Source organism: Phaseolus vulgaris, chromosome 9, assembly GCF_000499845.2.
Source record: "Phaseolus vulgaris cultivar G19833 chromosome 9, P. vulgaris v2.0, whole genome shotgun sequence".
NCBI classification, from domain to species: Eukaryota; Viridiplantae; Streptophyta; class Magnoliopsida; order Fabales; family Fabaceae; genus Phaseolus; species Phaseolus vulgaris.
In genome coordinates, this window is record NC_023751.2 from 20,110,343 (window position 1) to 20,136,469 (window position 26,127).

The following is a 26,127-nucleotide window of genomic DNA, read 5'->3' on the forward strand; positions in this document are numbered from 1 at the left end:
GTGAAAAATTGTGACATGTTTGCATTTATTAAAGAGAAAAAAATTTACTTTAGTCTCGCAGTTAATTTTAACAAAGTTTAGAAACAGATTACAGTGTAGTATATTGATCTGTATAGTACACAAACTATAATTACTATCTAATATAAAAACGCACTCCATATAAAATTATTTGTTAGCGAAAAAAATATTTATTTGGTGATGGATCATATTATAAGAAAAACTAACTAATGTTTACATTAACTAAACTCATCTAAAGCAGTTATTTATTTAATTTTTTTTCTCAAAATAGTTTGATTAAAATTTGATGAAAAGAATACATAAAGTAATCAGAAATAAGAATATTTTTAAAACAATATAATTAAATAATTAAAATTTATTTATATTTTTGAATTCACCAAACTTTAATTTTGTACGTATTACAAGTAGATAAGAAGAAATAGGGGAGTCCAAAATTAGCATTATGGGCAGTATATAAAAGCGTATCCGGAATCGGAATTTAGAAATTGATTAAATTAAAGATGATTCCACGAAGGGTGATTTTAAGAATAAAAGTTAAAGTTTATTTGCTTAACGATTCATTATTTTATTAATCTTTATATTTAATGGGCTCCCACTTCCCAGAACCTCTGCCAACGCCACTTCGGAGCCTTTCCATTTGCTTTGAGAGAGAGAGAGAGAGAGAGTTTTGAATCGAGTGGTATTCCAACGTCGAAAGCATACACCAAGAACACACACAAAGCTTTCTCTCTCTTCTCTCTCTCTCACTCTCTCTCTATCTATATATCTACTCAGATTGGCGTTCTCATGTGACAATTTGGGAGCTTCAAGGTTTTTCCCTTGTGTTGGAATATTGGGACAACTCTCTTCGCAACAATTAAGGTATGTATGTTTTTCATGTCTCAACTGTGTCGTCTAAGGAAGTAGTAGCTATAGTATTATACAATGAATATGCTAATCTTTCTCTAATCACCTTCTTCACGAGTTCTTATTCATATTGATTAATCACCGTTGATTTCAAGAACTCCTCTGTGTTTTCTTTGGTTGGCTAAGTTGGGGGTTGAGATATGGAGGCTGCACTGTAGTTGCTATGCGTCGCCGTTTCTGTTGACAATATAATAGTGTTATATAGTGGAAAAAATAAAGAAGCTACTCTAGTGTCTTTCTGTTATGCTTCTGTTCGCCGAGTAAAATATGCCGAAATCAATTAGTGGATACAGGACATCGATTTGAGAGTTTGTGGTCTCTGTTCTGTGTCTATTTTTTTTTCTTTTTTTTTTACCGACAAAGCTTAGAAGCAATTCTTTATATCTTTTGGTGGTATTCTTTATTCTTTTTAATTATAATTAAAACTGAAATTTCATATCGGCAATTTAGACTATATTAAACACAAACTTTTATCGTGATATCATGGAATTAAAACTAACTTTTCTTATTATATGACGCAAACTTATTTTAACGGAAGAATATAATTAAAACTAAGTTTTACCATTTTATATTAACTGTTATGGTCAAGCAATTTTTTTATTTATTCTATATTTTTGTGGTTGTCGTGTAACGGATTCTTCCCTGTTCTCTTTATCAAATATTAGTCTTGTTTGCAATATTCTAACAGTGATTGACTCCACGAGTTTTTGTGATGGAATACAGATTTCTTGTTACAGAAACCGAATCCTATCTAAGTGGGATGTTAATAGTGAGAATCTTTTAGCCTTTTGTGAATTTAGGCAATAAAGACTGAAAAAAGTTAAAAATAGTATTGATAAAAACTAAAAGAGATTAAAATGATTTGCACCAACACAAAAATGATTTTTTTTAAAGTATAAAAAAATAAAGTTTGTATTCCTATGCAACTAAACGAGCTATTAAACTTTATATTATTATTTCATTAAAGTCTTCCTTCGCTTTTAACAATACATTTAAAAATAAATTTCTGAACTGAACATAAATTTTGAACAAGTTGGAAATTATGGTACATGTGACGTTTTATGCTTGATTTGGAGGTTGTTTTGGCTTCTATATTCGAAAAGTTAAGCGTCATGATGTGGTTTGCAAAATTATTCTATCCATGTTCGAAAGGAGTTCATTCTCTCGGGTATTACCCAACTTGTAACTTGAATGATAGCTTTGTCTTAACTCTTTCTTGGGGAAGCCAATTTCTCATCTCACCACCTGCAAGACTCTCTAACATATTGCTAAAAGGAGGAACAGAAATGCATCAATAAATTTTAGCCTATTTATTTTATCCTTTATCTAATTATATTTTTCTGTGAAAAAAAATTATATGTCTCAACCAGTTATATTCTTAATTCATAATTTTAGAATATGTCGTTGGTTAGAGTCATCGTCAAGTTGGGATTGCGGGGACCTTTCCAGATTTTGTGATAATTTTAGATTATATGGTGATGGCAATTTGGCATGGTACGGTGTGGGATGAGTGAAATCACAAGGAAAGCAAAATAAAAATTAGTATTCTGGTTGTAATTGGAATCAAATCTTTATGTCACATTCATATGGTTTTTGCTTTTTTGGCTCAAGAATCTATCTTTGTTACTAACCAAAGCGTAAGCTACCTTTGAGCACCACATCACAAAATGGGTTCTTCTGGAAATTAAATATTAATTTCGTTTGAAAGTTGAAACTCTTCTCAAAACATTTCAATGTTATGTGTATGTTTTAAGAGGGACTTTGGTTGTGGTAAAGAATGAGCTAAATATATGACCTTTCTTTTTATTTTTCTATAACCGTTTCGGTATATTGATTATATCTGTTTTGTTTGCCCCCAAAAACATACAAGTTATATTTCTTTTCCTTGCATTTCATGAAAGTCGGTGGAACAGAATGATTCTGGAATGAGACGAATCTGTATCAAATGGGAAAAAAATTATGATAAGAAAACTTAAAAAATGATCAGATTCATTCAACTACTATCTACATAGTCCAAACCAACTTAGTGGAGAAGTTTGTAAAGCAAAGTGCTTTTCGGGTGTGCTCAAAAGAAAAAAAAAAGTTAAATCCTTTTGCTGATGGCGTGATTCTCCAGGCATTCTTGTTGTTGACTCTTTATTCTGATCTCACTCTCCCAACTTTTGCTAAAACAATGCACATGGAACAGTCAGCATTTACCTTATTCCAAAAATCATGTTCAAAGGTCACGAGAAGGCTGAATCGTAGATTCTTTAGTAGGGAAAGAACCAAGGAGGGATGCTTGAAGTGGTGAGTCAGTGAGTGACTGAAGCATTCTACTGATCAACTTACTTCCTTACACTGTTTGACACCCACAACATAAGAGAGGGAGAGTTTCAGTCCGATATAATAAGAATCAAGAATAACCAGTGTAGAAATGTTTTCTATTATATTGGAAGATCTTTGACCAACAGAAACAGAAATTGACCACTGTTATTCCTAAACCCCTCTTTTTCCTATAAACACATATTCGTACTGCTATGTAGAAATTTTACCTTGAATAATGCTCCTTCTCACTGCACCAAAAGTTCAAAATCGTAAATACTACCTAGGGGTTGCTTGAATGAGGTAAAGTGTGACTGTGATATTAAACAAAGGCGTCATTGAATACTTACTCGTGTGAAAACTATTAAATAGAAAAATATGCTTGTAACTGACAAACTGTTGTCTCCTTCTAAAATAATTTACTTTTGTTATTGATGTACACTTTTTTATCTGCATATTTCCCATGCTCATGCAGGAAAACAAAGCACACATTGACGGGAGAAGTTGATTAAATGGCTAAAGTTTGTTGGCCATATTTTGATCCCGAGTATGAGAACTTCAGCAATAGAATGAACCCTCCAAGGTTTGCTAAATTATTATCTGGGATTACAAGTTTCCTTTTAAATGGTCAGCAAATTAACTAATCTTTAAATAAAGGAATGGGATCACTGATCATAATGAAAATAAAATCAATTCTAGAGTTAAATTTCATGGATATTTAATCATTTATCAAAAGAAAAATTCCCTAAGTGTCACTTAACTGCATTTACTTGGCCTTACTAAACAAGAATGGAACAAAATATAAGTTTAAAAAGCTGCTTTAATTCCTCACTTGCTTTTGTCAAAAAAGAGAGATATCGATAATGGATTAAAGAGCTCATCACCGGTATGACTTTATAGAACCCTTAAAGAAATGACTGGTTGATGATGAACTCTGTTTACAACTTTGCAGGGTCTCTGTGGACAATGCCAGTTGTCATGACTGTACACTGATCAAGGTAAAATTTTAAAAAATAAACTGTGACTATTTTTCCCTGAATGCAATGTAACCATAATGTTGTCCTCTACGAACGGATTTTTATTATCCTCTCCCCATTAAATAAAAAATAAAAAAATTACAGGTTGATAGTGTTAACAAACCTGGAATTCTGCTGGAAGTCGTGCAAATCTTGACCGACCTTGACTTCATAATTACCAAAGCTTATATATCTTCTGACGGCGGTTGGTTTATGGATGGTATGTTGTGACTAAATTGAGCATTAATAACCACCTTTTATTTCATGCTAACATTGTTAATAAAATGAGTTTTAGACAAACAACATAGTATTTCATGCTAACATGTGTCCAAGTCCTCTCTACCTTAATCAAATGTTCAAGCAGCTAACTTGTTTGCCTAATGAAATGCAGTGTTTCATGTTACGGATCAGCAAGGAAGAAAGATAACAGATAGCAAAACCATCGACTTCATTGAAAAGGTAACTATCAACCTTTTTCTTGACTCATTAATCTGATATCATTTTTATATTAAATATACCTAATCACAACGTGAAAGACTTAAGTTATTGGTAAAAATTGAAGTAGCGCTACACTCTCAACATATACAAATAAACTTAATCTGGGAGAAAGTTTTAAACAGTAAACTTTATCTCAGAAAACAGACATGATTGATAGAGTTCGTTTTTTTCGTTCCATAAAGGACCATGACTGTAGAATAAATCAGATACGTCGTAGAGATATTACTCATAAATGTCGAAGAAAGTAAGAAACCAGTGATCAGATTCCCTTGACGGAAGCCACCAATCAGCTCAGTCTATCATTTCCATATAACTGCGTAGCAGTATAACACCTGTATAATAATGCATATCAAATACTAAGAGCTACTTGATAACAGTTTTTCTTACAATAGGCTCTAGGACCAAAGAGCCAGAGCAAAGAAGGGGTGAAAATTTTGCCAAGCAAAAGGGTTGGAGTGCATTCTGTTGGTGATCATACAGCCATTGAACTAATTGGCAGAGACCGCCCTGGTCTCTTGTCTGAGATTTCAGCTGTTCTTGCCAACCTCCGTTTTAATGTTTTTGCAGCAGAAGTGTGGACTCATAACAGGCGAATTGCTTGCGTTCTTTATGTCAATGATGCTACAAACCGAGCTGTGGATGAGCCAAACAGATTATCTCTAATGGAGGAGCAGCTCAACAACATCTTACGAGGATGTGATGGTGAGAAAGTTGCTAGGACTAATTTCTCCATGGGTTTCACCCACATGGATCGGCGGCTTCACCAAATGTTGTTTGCTGATCGGGATTATGAAAGTTATAGAGCAGCAAGAGACGTTAATTGTCCTCTCTCTTTCAGGCCTAAAATCACTATAGAACGTTGTGAGGAGAAAGGGTACTCGGTGGTCACAGTCAAGTGCAAGGATCGGGCAAAACTCATGTTTGACATTGTTTGCACTCTTACTGATATGCAATATGTTGTTTTCCATGCCACAGTCTCATCAGATGGCCCTTATGCATCCCAGGTATATTACATCGGTATTCTATTCTGCATGTTTATACACTAGAAGTAGTGAGACTCTAGAGAGAAGTGTAAACTAAAGAGTTAGTTGATGTTGTACTTTAGGAGTATTTTATTCGACATGTGGATGGATGCACACTTGACACTGAAGGAGAGAAAGAAAGGGTCATCCAATGCATTGAAGCTGCTATTCGAAGAAGAGTAAGCGAGGTAACTTTCACACCTGAATTTATTTCTATATTCTTGTTGAGCTACTGCAAAAAAAGAAAAACAGAACAAATAGATGGATGAACTTCTGATTGTCAAATCTCCTCTTCCAGTAAGTGTCCCATGCTATACGAAGGATTTTGGTTTTGTTTGGAAGTTTTCTTGTAATCTCTATTTTAACTATATATATTAGTCAGTAAAGTACATAATTTTTAGGAGAAGCTTTTCTATTATTCTAGTGTTTGTGATTGTACAGTAGAATGTTTTCTGAATTTAACAGAATTAATACATTTTGCATCTGCAGCTATCTACTTGTATTGCTGCACTGGTATGGCAAATACATGAGGCTAAGTTTCACTCAGATTGTATCTGACTATCATATGTCCACTAGTGACGATGATGGGATCTTTTGCCTTCAATAGAGCTTAAGAATCTATATGCTCCATGTAATATCATTCACTTCCCTACATCTTAAAAACATAAAAATTCACTTAAAGAACGACTTTTGTTCTTACTTACTTTCTTTTCAATCATATTCAAATTAAGCATGACAAACAGAATAACAGTGCTGTTCTGGGCATGCAGATTATCACGAGTTCAATTATCATATATACTATCAGTGTAGATATTTTTACATTGTCGTTGACCAATTAGAAATTATCATAAATATAAAGTAACTTTCGTAAAAAGTTAGTCATCTTATCATACTCAATAATTAGATGATATTGTAAAAGAAATTCAGTGTAAGTATGTTGTCATTTTGGTCATAATGTTAAGTAGTTTTTAAGGAACAGGGAATATACCTGAAGTCTTACTCTTGGTTGTGAACAACAGGGTGTGAGCCTTGAGCTGTGTGCAAAGGATAGAGTTGGTTTGCTGTCGGAAGTAACAAGGATTCTACGAGAGAATGGGTTGACAGTGTGTAGGGCAGGTGTATCAACCAGAGGGGAGCAAGCATTGAATGTGTTCTACGTGAGGGATGCATCAGGGAACCCAGTGGACATGAAAACTATGGAAGCACTTGGTAAAGAAATAGGTAAGACAATGATGGTTTATGTGAAGAGAGTGCCAACCAATGCTAAAGTGCCAGAGACTCGAGGGTGGGCTAAAACTAGTTTCTTCTTTGGTAACTTGTTAGAAAGGTTCTTGACCTGATAAACAATATTGCATTAATCATTCTGAATGCTTTTGTAAAAGACACAACACGATGTATAGAAGAATAAAGTTGTTTGTGTCTCAAACATTGGCTGTGTTTGGACTTTGACCTATTATTAGTATCACAATTCAGAACAATGCATTATTGATATTATTCCGCCTTCCGCATTTTCTGTATCACTTGTGAGAGCGTCAAGGTATTGGGACTTTGATTTTATTCTGCCATGTGTTTTGAGTTTGCTTTTGTGGGAAAAAATGACTTGTTTCTTACATTTTGTTATAAGATTGAAACAAACGTTTTTTGGTTTTGCTTGTTTCAATTCAAGGTATCAAAAATCATATTAGAAAAAAGATTTAGAATATCACTACCATATTCAAAGTACAAGTTTTGAAAAAAAAAACACTTTTACTATTGCTCATTCCTAGGATTATGAAATATTTACATTAGTATTATTTCTATTTTTATGATAAAAAAGGAGTATCTAACATTTTCATTGAAATGAAAATTATTTTCTACTATAACTATATCTTTTTTTCTGTTAAAGTAATCTTTTCCTTTTGGGGAATGATTCTTGTTAATGAATATTGCACTTGAAACAAACACTTTTTTGTTTTGTTTTAAAACGTGCTTTCCAATAAAACAGTTTCAGACTTCTCACCCATCTATTTCTAATATAAAATATTGAGTTTTGAAGTTAAATTAAGTTTTTAGAAACTAAAAACAAAGGCTTGAGAGATGTTTTATCATCGTGTTCAAACTCTCAATTCTAAATTCTGCTTTGTGCCTTACCCTACCCTTCATTAGTTGTATGAAGAATAAATCTTCAAATTTTATTCTCTTTACAGATAGCTCATTCTGTCAAAGTTGGAATAAATTTATTAGTGAGAAAGGAATCTAAATAATTTATTTATATTAAATAAAAATTATTCAATAATTTTTTTTGTTATAATTATTTTTCATATAATAAATAATATGAATTTATCCAAAAAATAGAAAATGAAAGAAAACAATAAAAAAAAGTCTTTATCGGACACAATTTAATATGTGAAAATGTTTATTATAATGAGGGAGCATTAAAATTTAGGTGCCCATATAAAGAGGGGAGACAAAATTATGTTTAACATACTTATTTTAAAAATATTAAAATTTAATATTAATTAAACGACATTAAAGTTTAAAGTGTGTATTTTGTAAAAAATGATAATTAAAGAGATTGATTGCCCCATGTCATGTTGGGGTTCCCTTGATTAAGTTGGGCTATTCTGGACTCTATGAAGAAGTCTATTGGGCTAACAGTACAAAGGGCCTAGTTGAAACGGGTAATAACTTGGCCCAAACCCATAGCAAGTGGTAATACCCGCTTCTGCACGTAAGATCATGGCTTATATTATTAATACAAGCAATAGACATTGAAAAAGTATATAATATTTTACAAAGATTGAATTTTAAAAAGGTATAAGAAGAAAGAGTGTAAAAGAAAGATAGCCTAAAAGGAAAAGTATCACCAAGAATATGACTTGAAATGGAATTAATATATATTCATCTTCAACAAAATACTCATATACTTTTCCTTTACTTCATATCTGAAGTCTGAGCCATAGTTATAAAATTTAGCTTCACCACCGTATCAAAGTTGTGTGGGAAATATTGTAAGAAATAAACATGTTTTTATATTATTAAATTTCTAACATCTTAAACTTGGTGCACATTATAAACATACAATCAACTAACTAATATTGGATATAATAATATTATATATATATATATATAAAAAGATATCTCATATATATACAAACATCTCATATTATAAGTGACTAGAAATCTCACTTTATGAACATGTTATATAAGGTTAAGTTGAGCTTAACGTTTATGTATTAATATGATGTAAGATTCATTGAAAACTTATCTTAATGAGAGTTTATTATGTTTAACGTGTTACCTGTTATGAAATCACTTATAAATATAATTTAACTAAATTTCACAAACCAGTTGGTAAGTCTTCATATAAGAATAGCGTGTTGGAGATCTCACATGCATAGAAATAAAAAAATATCTTATAATATATAAATAAAAATTAATTTCTTAATATCATAGCTACAAACATTTTTTCATAATGTTTTATATAAATGTTATTTTTTTAAGATTTGTAAAAGCAATATTTTTTTATATATGAGCATTTAAAATAAATAAAAATATTTTATATAAATGTTATTTTTTTAAGCTTTGCAAAAGCAATAATTTATTTTATATGAGCATTTAAAATAAATAAAAAGTGAAATTATTACATATATATTATTCACACACAAAAATATGAAGCCTTGAATGAATCCCCATGGTGTGCAATGATTATTTTCCTGAATTTTGAAAGTTGAAATATTTGAGATATAGTGTCTATCCACCTCTCGTAGCCTTCTTTTTTTATACATAGATATGATATGATATGATATGATATGTTATGATGGAATGCACTGAGACGAAAACCTGTGCAAGATTCAGTAATGCTACAAATTCCTCGTTCCAAAGGAATTCATGGTTTTCCTTTGCAAAGACGTTTTGAAGATAAAGTAAGCTTTACAATGCATGGATTAAAGCTATGCACATAAGACAAATTGCCGAAAGCTGCAACAACTCGTATTCAATAAGAATAATAATAATAATCAAAACAATAAGACCTCACACTCCCAAACCCTTTTCAATTTATTTAAATATTCGTTTCAAATAATTACACTGTGTGAAGTAAGATTATTATTTGATAATGGTTAGATTATGTTTAGTATATGCTTTAAATGGGACGTTTAGAATTTTGGATTAGTTCATGCTAGTTCAAATTTCTGGTAATATGTTTGGATTCTTATCAATACTTTTGGGATATAGGTTAAGCTACCTTTTGACTATTTCTATCATGTAGGAAAAGAGTTTTTTTTAGCATAACTGTTCAAAGTTAAGTAAAGAAAACTAACTTTATTTTAATTGGAATCCTAGATTAAAAGATCTGGATGTGAGGATGATGTGCTCACCAGTCTTAAACCTTCTTGCGGGGATGTTTGATTTTGAGTAAAAGTAGTATTTTGATTAAACTTAAATTTTGAACTGGTTGATCATGTGTAATTGGTATTGTATCAGTTGATTTTGTTGTGAATGATTGATTGAATATGTTTTGTTTGATATTGTAATTGTTAGTATGGTTGTATGAATGATTTGAGATGTATTATAATGTAATTAAAATGTAAAAAATATGTTTAAATCAGGTTTTATGCAGATTTTTCTGCATATCTCACTCAAGTGAAATATTTTCTCTTAAGCGAGACCTCCTTGCTTAAGCTAGCTTTAGACATTGCGAATTTATTTTCGCTCAAGCAAGAAGAAATTTTGCTCAAGCGAGACCCATTTTCGTCCAAACGAGAGGGAATCTCGCTCAAGTGAAAATGAGGTGAATTTTAGGTTGTTTTCTGGTTTAATCTAGCTCAAGCGAGAGGTTTTCACTTGGGCGAGATTCATTATCGCTCAAGCGAGATAATTTTCATTCCAACTAGAGTAAAAAAACTTAAATTTTATTTTTGCTTTTGAGAGCCTTGTTTATTATTTGTTTATTGTTTTTAAGTGCAAATTTAATTTTTTATTTTAAAATATGATTAAATGTAATTAGTTATGTGTTTAAGTGAATTTTGTGATATATTTGAATTGTTTTAGAAAGTTCAAATGTGATGTGATTGAATGGTGTATTAATGTGTTACATGAAGTATGGAGTGATGTGAAAGTGTGATCAAGACATAATATTTTCAAGAAAGGAAATATTATGTCGAGATTGTTATTTTGGTATATTGATTTGTGAGTGTCCTGTGAATGAAGTTATTTAGTTGATGAGAGTCAAAAGAGGTTCATAAGACTAAGTCTGAGGTTTGAAAGAACTGATAAGAACATATCATATGAATTTAACTTGTCATATGAGATTATGAGATATTGACTGATGCAGGTTTCTTAATGTTAATTTTAGTACACGAGTGTTCCAAAAGTAGAGTCAAATGTCTATGTATTGATGTTAATAGATTTTTTGTAATGGATGAGATGGAAATTGAGATAATGGTAGACACTTGACTGTTTGTGAATGATGATTTTAGATAATGAAGGATGTATAATGATTAATATATTTGTGAATGAAATTTATTTTATTTAAAAGATTTATTGAAATTTTTAAAACTGCTCACTTACTCTATTTTCTTGTTTGTGGATGATCTTTTTCTTTTTAAAACATATTGTAATTTAATATTTATTTTGTGATATTTCAAATAATAAAATTAATTTTTTACCTATTTTTAGTATATTTGTTATATATTTCTTTAATAATTTAAGTAAATGTTTAAAAATTAAAAAAAATAGGAAATTTTGATAAAATGTATGAGAGATGATTGAAAGAAAAAAGAGCTAAAAGATATCTATGATTGAGTCATTCATTTAAATGGTATTGTTTATTGGCATGATTGAAAGGAGACAAAAATGCAACTTGTTATCACTTCCTGTCTGGTATAATAACATTAGTTCGAATTTTTTATTGAATTCTTTATAATAATTATTTTGAAAATTATACTTAAAATAAATTTTATTTATTATAAAGTAAAATTATTTCTATTATAATAATATTTCATGATTAAAAATGTCAAAACGAATGGTTTTTTTTTCTGTCTATCCTGACATGACTGATTAAGATGCAAAAAAAAATATGCATAAATTTTAACTGGATGATAATTTTTATATCAATTTAGAATAATATCATTTGGTCCACTTAAAAAAAATCTAAAAAAATAATTTTAAAATTTACTTTAGACTAATTAAATTATTTTTATTTTTTAAATTAAGTGTGTGTTTAATGTGTTCTCGTGAAACATGAGGTTAATGTGTTTTAAGGTCAAAATATTTATCTCCATTTACGAGGTCTTTTTCATCAAGGTCATTTGGATTTGGAGGTTTGACATGGTGACCTTGGACATGTTGACTATATTGCATTTGACCTCCAAAGTAAAATTGAAACTCACATGCATGAAAATACGAGTCATAAGATAGGGGCATGTCATTTGTCTTGCACTTTGGCATATATTGAACGATATGATGTGGTCAATTAATGGTAGTATTATGTTTTACTTCCCACATCATGAATATATTCTTATGTATAAGTTGTACGTGCATAATTACTATCATGAAGACTTAGAATATGAACATACATGTAATGTAGTAATTTGTCCTCAATGGTTACACTTTCGACATTCTTGCAGCGTGAAGCTCTGGTCTTATCATTTTAAACAAAGCTCGATCCCTGTCATAGTTGATGTGCTAGGGATTTCATTTAAATCGAACTTATGTCCCTCGTATTTCAAGTTGGAAACATATACTCAATTATCAAACTTTATTTTAGTCTTCTTCTTCAAGACCTCAACCAAATTTTTTGTGTCCAAAAGTCTCAAATTTTTGTAAAAGAGTCTGATGAGGTCTTTATACCACCTACCTCCCCATGATAGAAATTTTCTCAAATTATCTATTAAGTAAATTGAAATCTATAGCCATAACAAAAAAATGAAAAATTCATAACCTTCGGTTTGACAATCATTTTCGTCTCAAAATCACCATAGTAATTCTTTATTGGTCTTTTGTTGCAAAAATAACATGGGTGGTCTAATAGAAGTTGAAAATCAAATTTAAAGGAGACGATGAATTATCACCATGCATAAGTTCTTTACACTTTTGTTGTAGTGGACCTCTTTGTCGCTTATGTTTTGAAGACAACTATGACATTGCTTGAGAACTTCAACAAATAAAAAATGCCATAATGTTGTTAAATATTAGTTTATATGTAAAAAAAATAAGTTACACATAAAAACAATATAAAATTATGTAATTTGTTAAATCAAACATCATTTGAATACATATATTATATTACATTATATTAGAATTAGAAGCTATATATGTTATAATATTAAGTTGATAGTTTATGCAGAAAAATATAACATGCACATAATCAAAATTTTAATAAAAAGTTACATGAAATCATTTGGGTGAAGGCCTAATGTTTGACTACATCGGGTATGGATATACACATAATTCAACCTCACACATTATGTTTCAAAGGTATCAAATTCCATATGGTTATGATAGTCAATAAAGTTATACATATGGTAATATTCCCTATCATGATTCAATTTTTGAAATAAATTCATGAAGGATTATAAATACGGGACAGAAGATCATTTCGAGGGATGCATGTGTTGGCATGTGAAAGAAAAGGTTATTTGTTAACTGTTTATGACTAATATGACTGCCCTAACTATAGCGTTAAACATTGAGGGTAAATTGGTAAATGTACTTTAATTTATCAATTTTCCTCCTACCTCCACAAATGAATTACATACAACACCAATCTCGTCTCCCAATAGCAAGTAAAAAATTCCAATTAAAACAGAGGCTCAAGGAAATTTATTTGAGCGTGATTACTAGATCATATATTATACGAGAAACACCTTAATGTGTTACTTATTCTTGAATGAAGGAAATATGCATTGCATGTATTAAAATTATTTTTATAACAATTTAACATTAACATTTTTAGGATTGTTAGAAAACCCTACTCTTTTCCAAAATGGTATTTTGGTTGGGTATATTGGTATGGTTCACACACTTGTTCATGTTGCAGGTTCATATGTAAATAGACTTGATTTTGTACATAGATTGAAATATCTTATGTATTTCATTAATTAAAATTACTATTTATTGATAAAAACATTAATATATTTTAAAATTTTCAATTATTTTAGAATCCAAATTTATTGTTACATACTATATGATATATATAATAACAATGGACATTATATATTCTCCAAATATTTAGTAACTAGTTAGTTTTACTTTGTTTGCAATATTAGATAATTTTTAAACTGTAATAATATGCATTTTAATTATTAAAATTGTTTAAAATGATTTGTTAAGTGAGATCTTATTATGTTTGGTTTGTTTGTTTACATATTTTTCTATCATAATGACAAGAGATGGAGAATATATCCTTTCTACATTTGTCTAAACCATATCCCATATAAAAAAATGAAATTATATTTTTTTTGTAAAATTAAGGTAATTGTAACATCCCTAATTTTTACACATATATAATAAAATAAAAGTAAAACAGTCAATATCCAATTAATATATGAATATATACAACTATCTCATATTTGTATCTCAAAAAGATATTCCTTTCATAGGGATTTTAATATATATATACAAAAGTTTTAAAAACAAAACAAAACATTTAAATTAAAGTTATCTCATCCTCCAGCTGCTCACTGAGAAACTCTATTACCTGCAACCTCATCTACCCCCGTGTAAAACACGATCATCATAGATAAAGAAACAAATACAAACAAAGAACAAAATAAGTTAGCTATATAAAAATTTCTATATAATTTCAATTTCAAATTAATTAACATAATTCATCAACTATCATACAATTTCTCAAACCATAAAGTGTCTATTAAAATTCATAATTCATCTTTCACATGTCAGACTTCTACTAACTCATAACATATAGACACTTGACTCTACTTTCGGAAGACTCATGTGTTGACTTAGACTCAGAGATCTGCAACTGTCATATTGTCTCACTGTGAAATCCACACTACTATGCGCATAAATAATCTCAATATCATCTCTCCTAGTATGATAGGGTTAACTCATATAAAGATCAAGTTAATTATCTTTGAAACAATATACTCATTCATATGAACCTGCTTCGACTGTCACCATCTGGATAACTTCATCTATATGATTCCATGATCTCAGGAGAGTCAGGATATCTCCTTCTAGACAAATCTCTAGTCAATGCACATCATAAACAATCTTAACACGATATTTTCTTTCTTGAAAATACTATGTCTTGATTAAAATTCATATTCTGAATCACACAATCAAATCATATCAAAAGTTAGAATTCCCAAAACACACAACAATTCAATCACTAATATAAATATCTAATTAAAGAATTTTTCAATTAAATATACATAAAATAAAAGTTTACATAATTTATAAGTAAAACTATACAGAAATAAATAAATCAACATTTTAAAAGCAAATATAAAATTTTTAGTTCTTTTAACAGAAAGTCTAACTTGAGCGAGAATTTGCTCGCCTCTTGCTTGAGCAAAATTCAATCTGAGAGCACCTAGAATTTCATCCTAGGTCTTGCTTGAGCGAGAAGGGACCCGAGGGCACTCTATCTTTCCATTTTATTCTCGCTTGAGCGAGAATTATTAGGCGAGATATGCAGAAAAATTATGCATAAACCTATTTAAATTATAATCCAACATTTCATTCAATTCATAAATTTATAAAATCTACACATTACATTGACAGTCCCTACTCAAAATTATACAAGGACTCTCGTTGATTCATTGAGTTATTATGTCAATCTATACATAAATGTGATTTCTAAATCAAAATCATTTAAAATCAAACAACCAATTCTCATCAAACATTTCATTTAACTTGATTCAACAAACTATTCAAATACATTCATTAACTCATTCAATTCCAAACTCATATACATTCTACAACATCTACTATATCTACCATTTCACATTTCAATTTCAATCAATTTCCAATCGACTCAAAACAAGAAATCCTCCAAATAAAAAATTGGAATGGGTGACCACGTCACCGTCACCCCCACATCCTAATCTTCTAACCTAGGGTTCTATTGAAAATTTAAACTAACTTCCCTTACCTTTACTTGAGCAGATGCTCACTAAGAGCTCCAAACCTACCAAAAGCTTCAAGAATAGCTTAACCTGCATCATAGAGTCCTGATAAAAAATCTAATTATATTACTAGGACTCTGAGTTAAATTAAAGTTGTCAATTTAGTTGGCAACGTTAGTTGAAATTTTTTAAATAATTAATATTTTTTAAATAAAAAAATGTATATAATAATAATTTAAAAATTGTTTAAAATTACATGAAGTAAATAATAATATTGTGAAAATTTGTATTTTCCAGATAAATAATATTAAAAAATTAAAACCAAATTTTGTTTTGAAAAAAAACAAAGTTACCTTAAATTAAGTTGGATTAAAAATAGGTTGTGCAATAAAAGTAAAATATTTAGTACTTTTTAAATATTGTTAAAATTAAAAATATTTTTGTTGTTTTAAAAAAAATGAAATTATGTTGTATAATTTATAAGTACAATTTTTACATGATTAGAAAATAGAAATGTAGGAAAAGTTGTCATCTATGAGAAGTTGTGCCACAGGGTGGACTTCTTCATTGTCTTCGTGGTCGTCCTTGTGGTTATTGTTCGGATGGAACGGTAGGAGAGGGCGGAGGTGGAATGTCATCGTTAGTGCATTTGACTTCATTGTTCTCACTCTGATTTCCAGACACCTGTGAAGGCATTGTTGGTCGATAATACTGAATGGATGACATTGAATTTTAGGTAGATGAGGGGTCATGGTAGAGGTTGCAAAGGGATTTGATAGACCAACAAAAAAATGTTGTTGAGATGGAAATGTTGAGTAGTTGAAAGGTGGTTGATGGAATGGCGATTGGAATGACATGTGAGGTTTATCCTTATATCCGAACAACTGAGTCGGTTCAACACTTGGCGAACAAAATGATTGTTGTTGAAACAATTCAACTTGAGAAGAAGACTCGCATGATGTTGATAGTGAGGTTGTGAAGTCTCTTGTAACATATCATACTGTTTTGAAAATATGTGTTAATTTTGGATGAGTGAATGAAGAATAATAAATTGACTCAAGCATACGATGGGGAAAGAGGTATGGTCATATGACCACAAATCTAGCAGAATGCATTAACTTCGTGCTTAAGGGAGCTCATTCCTTGTCGATTTCTGCTTTGGTTAAGGCAACTTTTGAAAAAACAAAAACATGGTTTGTTGAACGAGCCTTCAAAATATACATCATATACGCGTAGGTCATTATTATCTAGAAGATATCATAACCTTACTTAGAAAAAATCAACAAGATTCGGCTATGTGCTTCGTGGAAAGGTTTAATGCAAACAATTCTGAATTTGATGTCCAAGAACTAGCCACTCCTCAACATGGTCAACGACTCCGTCATATATAGTTAGATTAAATGATTGGTGGTGTGATTGTGGCCACTTCCAAGCTCTTCGACTTCCCTGTCGTCACATTATTGTTGTTTGTTCCTCTTGTCATTCACACATGACGACATTCATTGATCCAGTTTACAGCCTCCACACGATTAGAAAGACATATCAAGTTGAATTACATCCCATTCAAAATGAGGATTATTAGTCTACTTATACCAGGCCAAATTTCATACCTAACTCCCACGTGCGACGTAAAAATTCGAGACGACCAATTACAACTCGTTTCCATAATGAAATGGATCAACCAATTCAGAGCAAGCCAAAAAAATTCTTATTGTTGCAATAAAGGTCACAACAGAGAAAATTGTCCATTTAGAAACTAGAATCAAACTTTGTAATGTTGTTCTCATCAAATATTTTAATATCAACTTCTTTTAATGACTTATATTCAATAATTTAATTTATTTTTTAATACATTTATTTAACATAAATACATGTATATTATTACTTTTTACATATTATATAATTTATACTTTTATATATTATATAATCTAAAAAATTTATACATAAATCATATCCATTTTTTAAGTGTATTTTTAACTTTAATAATATTTTAAAAAAATAGTCGATATTTTAATTTATCAAGCAAATAATTTTTAACCCAATTTATTTAAAATGATTGTAAAAAAATCATTCTAATCTTATTTTAAATTTAAAAACGAAAATGAAATTATTTTAAATTTTAAGAAGTAGAAATATAAGGAAGAGTTAATAAATGTATGATTAAGATAATTCCAATGATGAATGGTCACAATTTGAGAGATACACGTTGGACGTCTCCAAACACATAAATTTGTTCAATGTTGATTGACCTCCACAATGAAAAGCACAAAGATATTATTTAGGGATAAACATCAAACAAATTTACATCAAATCAATTCTTCTGTATAAAGGTTACCCAGACGCAATACCAACTCACCCAACCAAACTCTTCAACCCCATATTAAAATCCTTACACCTATTAACAACCTATCATATTCTTTTTTTTCTAAATATCCACATCACTTTTCACGACTCTTATTAATAATTTAATCTTCTTAATCATTATTTTATATAAAATTTTTTTGTCTATTTCATAAGATTCTTTACAAGTTGCTCTCCCAAGTGTTTTCTAATAAATACAAACACAGAATAAATAAATATTTTCTCTTCACAATCAAACACTCATGCATTGTCATTGAACTTGAAAAAAATAAGTGCTTCCAAGAAACCTTTTATTTATGGTTATTATGGAAGGAGGAATAGAAGAATCTAGTGAAACACAAACATAAAATATATGATAATAAATGTTTTGGATAAACATATATCCATCTAAAAATTAAAAAAATTGGAATTACCAAAAACATTAAAATGTCATAATCCTAATGTAATTTTTTTTTAGTTAGGGATTTTATCATATTTTTCACATGTGATTCATATCTTCAAATTTATTAGATTTGATCATTTACAACAAAACATGAGCATACACTACTTTTGTAGTGAACATTAAAACAATTGAGTCCACAAAAAAACATGGTAAAACCTTTATGTATTGATGTTATTGAAAAAAAAACATGATAAATTTGTATTTTACCATTTTGGACATCCCACAATAATGTATTAAAGAGAAGCTAATCTAAATCCGTGCGACTACTAAATACTAATTTAAGAAAACATGAATAATAACAACTCCAAATTTATTTACATTGTTACACATTTGTTATCTAATTATTAAGGTGTAATTGCAATTTAAGGCCCTCTGATGTGACTTGTATCCTATATCTGTAACTTAGTTCCATTTATGATAAGGATTTTGATTGATGGACTCATACGTATTCATAAAATAACAAAACGCATAAGTAAAATAAAATCATATAAAAGCAAATGCGTTACAGCGAGCAAAAACTGCCTCTTTTTCCCTCCTCTTTTCATTCCCAATGCCTGCAGTTCAGATGGTTCACATTTTCTGCTTTTCGGGGCGGTTTCGGTTTTTCACAAACACACTTCAACACGCGCCACTACTTTCCCGTGCACCACCTCTTTTAGTATATTCCTGTCCCTTCAAACTCAAAACTTATTAAATAATAAGTATGATTTATTAAATAAAAAGTGAAACTTATGTACCAAGTTCCTAGAAAAGTACGTTACCAGAGTATGATATTGTTAATATTGAAATATGTTATATGTTCTAATTTTTATATTTTTTTTATATTTATTTAATAAAAATATGTGTTATTATTTTTATATTTTCTGAATAATTTATAATTTGAATGATAAAATATAAAAAATAATATAAATTGCATGTGTAAAAAGAAAAATATTTATATTATAAAACAGTATTATGTACTATTATTATAAGTAGAAGAAGAATAGTTTATCTATACTATTTGTTATTGTTGACGTATCAAAAAAATATTAAAAATTTAAATATAATTAAAAATAAAAGAAAATATAAAATATGTAAACAAAATGGAAATACCCTAATTGACTTTTGCAGTGAAAGTTACTTATATCTATCATAATATAATATAAAGTTATTATTTATTATAAAAAGAAATGAAGTTATCTACAAGTACATCTCTTTCGCAAAGAAGACACGTCCACAACAACTCATTTTTCTATCATTTCTTCTGTCAACTCTTATTCTTAATTCAAAATTAGTTATGTATAAATTAATTTAAAAAATTTCCCTGTATTAATTTTTTAAATAATTTAATTTATTTATAGACAAACTTTATTTGATAATTTTTTTATTTTGTTTTTCTAAAAATGCTTGTGAAGAATTTATTCAAACAAACTCAGTATAACAAAGCTTTTCAGGACTAAATCTAAATTTCTCTTGCATTTAAATATAAAAACAATTATATATTAAAATTGAACTCAGATAGTTATACAATATCTGAATAATGACATTTCTATTTTTTTTTTAATTTAAGAAAGAACTTATAAGAGAAATTCTTTTTTTTCTTCTTAATGAATTTCGTGTCTATGCTGACCTCCATTTTCATCAAAGTAGAGTACTTTACTTGGGACCCACTTAACCTGTCCCTGCCGCATTGATCATACATACACGTGGCAGCTCTGCGTTGCTTGCCTCTTTTACTTGTTTTTTCTTTCTTTCATCTCTTTATAGAGCTTCTTCTCCCATTCTCTTTTTCAGAGAAGCACACCAAAGCTTCTCTGTTGGTAGGATAAAAAAAAAAGAGGCGACTAAAGGGACAAAGGTATTGCTCCTCTGATCGCATTCACAGTTATGCAGTACTATTTATTTTCTGTTTTCATGTCTTTGATTAGAAGAAAACTTTTGATTTTAATTTTCCCCAGTTTCATTTCTGATTGTTTCTTTCTCCCTTCCCCTTTATGATTTTATTTAACGGTTTCAGTTTTATTTGTGCAAAATTTGATTAAAGAAGGACCTTTTCTGGTCATCATTCTTCTTAATTGATCTTTCTGTTGAACCTCTTGAGAACCAAGTTTGAAACTTTCAGCCAAGTCTTAATCAAGTAATTGAGAAATAAGTGACGGGTATTTATGTAATGTGCTGAATCCCTCTAATAAGATTATGCTCTTTATTTATTTCAGTGTTATACAATTGTTTTTATCTTTCTGTTGTTTTCCTTGCAAATTGACTTGGGGGGCCTTGGTCGCATGGATTTTTCTTGGTTTGTGGTGATTATCGTTTTGCTTAAAACTGCGTTTTCGATACTTTAAATATAGGGATTCTCTATGCCTTATCCTTTGTTTTCCTACCCTGTTTGTTACAGCTGGGAAAATTGAAGTTTTTTGTTGTGCTGGAACTGAAATGGTTGGCCAGGATAATCTAAGGGCTGAGGACTTGAATTTGTGCTTTGAGAGGCTTATGAGGGTGGCTGGGAGTGGGAACAGTGAGAAAGGGATGAACTTGAAGGTTGGGGTGATTACCGAGTGGAAGGATATTCCTATGGAACTTTTGATGCAAATTTTGTCCCTTGTGGATGATCAGACAGTGATCACCGCTTCTGGAGTTTGTCGTGGATGGAGAGATTCTATCTACTTTGGCCTTGCTCGTTTATCACTCTCATGGTATATTGTTCTCTCTCTTGATGCTATGTATCTGTCCCTGTTGGCCTTCTGTTTCTCCAATTGGGGATTTTGTTATGGTGAAGTTTTCTCTGTTCTTTCTTTCTTGATTGCTGGTTTTAGTTAGTTTTGTTATGATGTGATTGTGATGCTGGCGCTGTGTTTTTATTTTCTTGCTTTTATCATGATTTCTTTTATCCTTTTTGCTTTGCCTGGGACTGTGCTGTTTTAATTGTTGTTTCCTTGGTTTGGGAATTGGAGAATCCCCGAGTTTGATGGAATGTTTTCAATAATTTAAGATTGAGCTGGGATATTCTGACGAGAATGTGACGTGACATGTATTCGGCCAAGTAAATGGCTAATCGATTTAAGAGGTGTCGGATGAGTTTCTTGTGGGGTTGTGCAAATCTTAATTTTTTTCTTTGTCCAGGTGTCTATTAGATGATAAATCTGATCACAGAATCTGATTTCAGATTTATCATCTAATAGTGTTCTTGTGTCTGAAATTTTTTAGGCTCTCTAATCCATCTCTCTCTTCCCTGTATAAATTAGAAGATACAGTAATTTGTGTGTGTTTTCTTTTGCTGATAACGTAGAACCTCCGGCCCCCTCTTTTGGTTTAGCCTAACATGTTATATTTCTATATATCTATCGATTTTTTAACATGAAAATCTTGAGTTTTTTAATGTTCCTTGTAACTTATTATAATGTTGATAAAAGTGGCCTACCATAATATTTGTTATACAAATAGCTTAAGTACTCTTTTCTATAAATGATAGCAACGGTATGACCAAGTTATTATTGTATCTTTTTCCGCTTTTGTGCTCAGTTCATTTATTTTCTTAAATCATTTGCTACAAAAGGATTTTTAGTGAACTCCTCACAGTTAATATATTTGATTCAGTGGACGGAGTGTTTGTAGTTATGGCTTGTTTTGGGAAAGAAACTGTTAGTTGAAGTGCTTGTAGTTATTGAGGAGTTCTTGGACTGTAGTAATAACATGTAATTCGTCTCTCTTCAGGTGTAGCAAGAACATGAATAGCTTGGTCCTATCACTTGTTCCTAAATTCACAAAACTGCAAACTCTAATCCTTCGTCAACACAAGCCTCAACTAGAGGATAAAGCTGTTGAGACTATTGCAGACTGCTGTCATGAATTGCAGATCCTGGACCTCAGCAAAAGCTTCAAGCTAACTGATCGTTCACTTTATGCTATTGCATTCGGTTGTCGCGATCTTACAAAACTCAACATCAGTGGGTGTTCAGCATTTAGTGACGGTGCTCTGGCTTACCTTGCCAGTTTCTGCAGAAAACTGAAAGTTCTAAATCTTTGTGGATGTGTTAGAGCTGCATCTGATACTGCATTGCAGGTATGAATAATTGTGGTAGACTAGTTGGTTTCATAGCCGTATAAGAATTAAGATGGCTTTCAGTTATAAACCATTGAGTAAATGAAATGCAGGCTATTGGACAGTACTGCAATCAGTTACAATCTTTGAACCTTGGATGGTGTGATTATGTTGGAGATGTTGGAGTGACTACTTTAGCATATGGGTGCCCTGATCTTAGGATAGTTGACTTGTGTGGCTGTGTCCGTATAACAGGTATATTATTCAAGGTTTTAATGCTTTAAATTCAGAATTCTGTTGCCAAACAAACACTGATCACATTTCTTTACATTTTAAAATATGTGATTTTCATGATATTACCAAACAACATGGAAAGCCCCTTAGATTTTTTAAACATACAATTGAAATGGTTAACATGACAGACACGCGAAAAAGAAAAACTCATTCACGAATAAATTGTAAATGAGATGTGTCTTTTTGGAAAGAGAAATGGTAAATATCTATATTGTAATACAAGGTTTTTCACACAAATCAAAAGCTTCATTTTGAAAATCTATATTCTCTTGGTCCTTGTACATCTGGCTTTAACACTCTTTTAGTTCAAGATGATGAGTACAATTCTAACTTTGGAGGTTTATTGCAGATGATAGTGTGATTGCTTTGGCTAACAGATGCCCCCATCTGAGGTCTCTTGGACTGTACTACTGCAAGAACATCACAGACAGAGCAATGTATTCTTTGGCACACAGCAAGGTGAATAACAGGATATCTGTGAAAGGAGGAAATGATGAAGATGGGTTAAGGACTTTGAACATCAGCCAATGCACTGCACTCACCCCATCTGCTGTTCAAGCGGTTTGTGACTCATTCCCATCTCTCCACACATGCTCAGGGAGGCACTCACTCATCATGAGTGGCTGCCTCAACTTGACCTCTGTGCATTGTGCCTGTGCTTTCCATGCACACCGTGCATTCACCCATTTCCCCCATCCAGCTCATTAAGCTCATGCTTTCATGTTGAACTTTTACTTCGAGGAAGTGCCTTTCAAGGGCTCTGAGAAGTGACTTCTTGTAGATATGCCTGCATAAAGGGACTTGAACTTAGCTCATTACGTACATATTCAACTTCTGTCTTAAAAACTTGGTTTGTTTTAATCCCCGAATGGTGGAGCTCAAGACATTTTGGATGCGAAACCAGGCTTATTCCTAGTAAGCTATTTAAGTTTATGGAAAGACATGAACTTTTTATGTTTATGTATGGTTTTATAGGAAGTGTATAGCACATCTTTTTTTCTGCCCTTGGCCTCACTTAAATTCGTGGGAACTTCATTTTATAAAATATTTTTTTTCAGTAAGTATTTATGGAAAAATTATGTGAAATGATTCGAATTTTAAATGTCAATAATTTCAAATTAATTTTACATTTCAGTTTTCTGGAAAACAATAATGAGAGTTTTAACACGGCTATGTTGTTGATTGTAATCTATGAAAGAATTTAGATTTGTTTTGCAATTTTTTTAATTAAATTAAGTTTGAAAAACGAGTCATATACCGATGAAAAAAGATACGGATGAAAAATAATAAGGTTGCCTGTTTTATGAACTAGTACGTCTAGGATCTTGTTTTTTTTTTTTGTTGACAAATATAATTTTATAAATTTAAAAACTGCATAAAGTAACCTGTTTTACTACATGAAAAAATTGCATTTTATTTTGGTCAGATAAAAATAAAGCTTTAAGTCATGTAGATTAGTTAGAAGCTAATTTATTCCTTATTATATACCATTCAAATATATTTCATTATTAAAATAAAGGTAGAAGATGTTGGCACACTCATATTATTATGATCACATTTTGATAATTACTGTACTTTCAAGATAATGATTACACCTTCAATTATAATACAGTGGTTAATTATAATACAGTGGTTAAATGTAAAATATTAATCAATCTTTAAAATAATTTTATACAACTTTCATTTTTAAAAATTGGTCTTTTATTTTTTCATCAATAAAAAAAATATTTAATAAAGACTTATTATGACATTTTTCATTAATTAAAAAATATATTTAATGACGAGTTATTATAATGGTTATATTTTATCTATCATAATAAGTCTATGATAAGTGAAGCGGTGACATCATAATAATTATAAGAAAATTTATTATATCATTTATCAAAGGAACCATTCTAGTAAATATATTTTATATCTTTTAACATGAGTAAATTTTTTAGAATTGTATTTTTTTATTAATTGTTCACATTTTCATTCTTTCACTAACATTGTTTTCGCAAATATTCTTGTTTATGTTTTTTGCTCATATCTTTCTACTCTTTGTCTCTCTGCCTAAGTTCAGGTTCTACAATCTTTCTCTTTTCCAATTTCAGTTTTACCCTAATTTCTCATGTGTGCTTTGTTTGTGGATGTCTCGAATAGATTCCCAAAGCGTTAGAGAGACATTGAAGGCCTTCACATCTCTTTGAAATTCGCGAGTTTGTGTGGTCTCTCCGAAATTCGTCAAAATTCTTCTAATTGTGCCTTCCATTGCGCTCAAAAGGTATCTTTTCATTTTTTCACTGCAAATCTCTTTTCATCTCTTCTTTTTATGTCTTCCACTACGCTCTCAACAGGTATCTTTTGTTGAAAATTATTACTTTAGTAGAAACTCTTAGTATGTAATAAATTTGAAGGTGGGGAAATGAGGATGGAACAATAGGTGTAGGGGAATGAGTGGATGGGACGTAGTGGGTGAGGAGGATGGAGTGGAATGTGACACATGACATAGATGGGAGAGCGCAGAAGGTGCAGTAGACATGTGACGCATGGCAGAGATGAGAGTGAGGAAGCATAGAGATGAATTCGTTTCAATTTTGTGCACATGAAGAAAGATGGAGAAAAATGCACGAATTTTCAGTTTTTTACTTTTTCACTTTACTTTGCTTTGATTTTGAGAATTTAAAAAAGTGTCCAGAATTTAAATGAGCTTATCTAAATAAGAAAAAAATATTTCTCATTCCCCATCACACATGATTTTGTGTTTATCAAGTAGTACACTTGTCAATCAAAATTTTTCATAAAACAAACTATCTTTTATTTATATAAAATAACACATATTATTATATAAATATTTGAATTTGATTTTCTCTTTATTAACAATAATAAAATGTTTTATGCTAGAAAAGAATGTTAGAATATGATTTTCGAAAATTGAATTCTAAAAAAATTATAATAAATAAAGATAAGTATGTACTAAATATTTTTATTAGATGGAAACATTTAAATTTTCCAAAATAATTTAAGTTAACAGAATAAAATATTTTTACATTATCTATATATAAATTATTTAATTTTTTTATAACACTCAAATTGACTACTATCTTTATTAACAAATTATTTCAAAAATTACTTTAATTTTTTAATATGATAAATTAAAAAATAAACATAATAACATTATATCTAAAATGAA

General features: G+C 30.2%; 2 protein-coding genes and 1 long non-coding RNA gene across 5 annotated transcripts; all 3 read left to right on the forward strand.

Moving 5' to 3' along the window:
• The first annotated feature begins 505 nt into the window (after window positions 1-505).
• On the forward strand, window positions 506-7,190 carry LOC137820691 (ACT domain-containing protein ACR3-like). 2 transcript variants are annotated; one of them, XM_068624880.1, is made up of 8 exons: window positions 506-879; window positions 3,704-3,811; window positions 4,181-4,226; window positions 4,350-4,464; window positions 4,636-4,703; window positions 5,135-5,746; window positions 5,848-5,952; window positions 6,784-7,190. In XM_068624880.1, the coding sequence occupies exons 2-8, from the start codon at window positions 3,741-3,743 to the stop codon at window positions 7,102-7,104; spliced, it is 1,338 nt and encodes a 445-aa protein (XP_068480981.1). In that variant the 5' UTR covers window positions 506-879; window positions 3,704-3,740; the 3' UTR covers window positions 7,105-7,190. The 2 variants fall into 2 exon arrangements, with proteins under 2 accessions (XP_068480981.1, XP_068480982.1); XM_068624881.1 differs by lacking the exon at window positions 6,784-7,190 and adding an exon at window positions 6,254-6,384.
• Window positions 7,191-20,339: 13,149 nt separating this feature from the next.
• On the forward strand, window positions 20,340-23,915 carry LOC137823018 (F-box protein SKP2B-like). 2 transcript variants are annotated; one of them, XM_068628088.1, is made up of 5 exons: window positions 20,340-20,477; window positions 21,018-21,315; window positions 22,334-22,682; window positions 22,775-22,916; window positions 23,305-23,915. In XM_068628088.1, the coding sequence occupies exons 2-5, from the start codon at window positions 21,056-21,058 to the stop codon at window positions 23,661-23,663; spliced, it is 1,110 nt and encodes a 369-aa protein (XP_068484189.1). In that variant the 5' UTR covers window positions 20,340-20,477; window positions 21,018-21,055; the 3' UTR covers window positions 23,664-23,915. The 2 variants fall into 2 exon arrangements, with proteins under 2 accessions (XP_068484189.1, XP_068484190.1); XM_068628089.1 differs by having other exon boundaries at window positions 20,417-20,503.
• Window positions 23,916-25,097: 1,182 nt separating this feature from the next.
• Window positions 25,098-25,709, forward strand: LOC137823019 (uncharacterized). The gene is made up of 2 exons (XR_011083045.1): window positions 25,098-25,218; window positions 25,292-25,709. It is a non-coding gene; the product is annotated as an uncharacterized lncRNA (long non-coding RNA).
• Window positions 25,710-26,127: the final 418 nt, after the last annotated feature.

Excerpts from the sequence above, each read along its gene's own strand:
- LOC137820691 (XM_068624880.1), top strand. The coding sequence starts at position 3,741 with ATGGCTAAAGTTTGTTGGCCATATTTTGATCCCGAGTATGAGAACTTC. Across the intron at positions 3,812-4,180 it reads AATAGAATGAACCCTCCAAG|GGTCTCTGTGGACAATGCCA; the intron begins GTTTGCTAAATT and ends ACAACTTTGCAG. Across the intron at positions 4,227-4,349 it reads ATGACTGTACACTGATCAAG|GTTGATAGTGTTAACAAACC; the intron begins GTAAAATTTTAA and ends AAAAAATTACAG.
- LOC137823018 (XM_068628088.1), top strand. The coding sequence starts at position 21,056 with ATGGTTGGCCAGGATAATCTAAGGGCTGAGGACTTGAATTTGTGCTTT. Across the intron at positions 21,316-22,333 it reads GCTCGTTTATCACTCTCATG|GTGTAGCAAGAACATGAATA; the intron begins GTATATTGTTCT and ends GTCTCTCTTCAG. Across the intron at positions 22,683-22,774 it reads CATCTGATACTGCATTGCAG|GCTATTGGACAGTACTGCAA; the intron begins GTATGAATAATT and ends AATGAAATGCAG.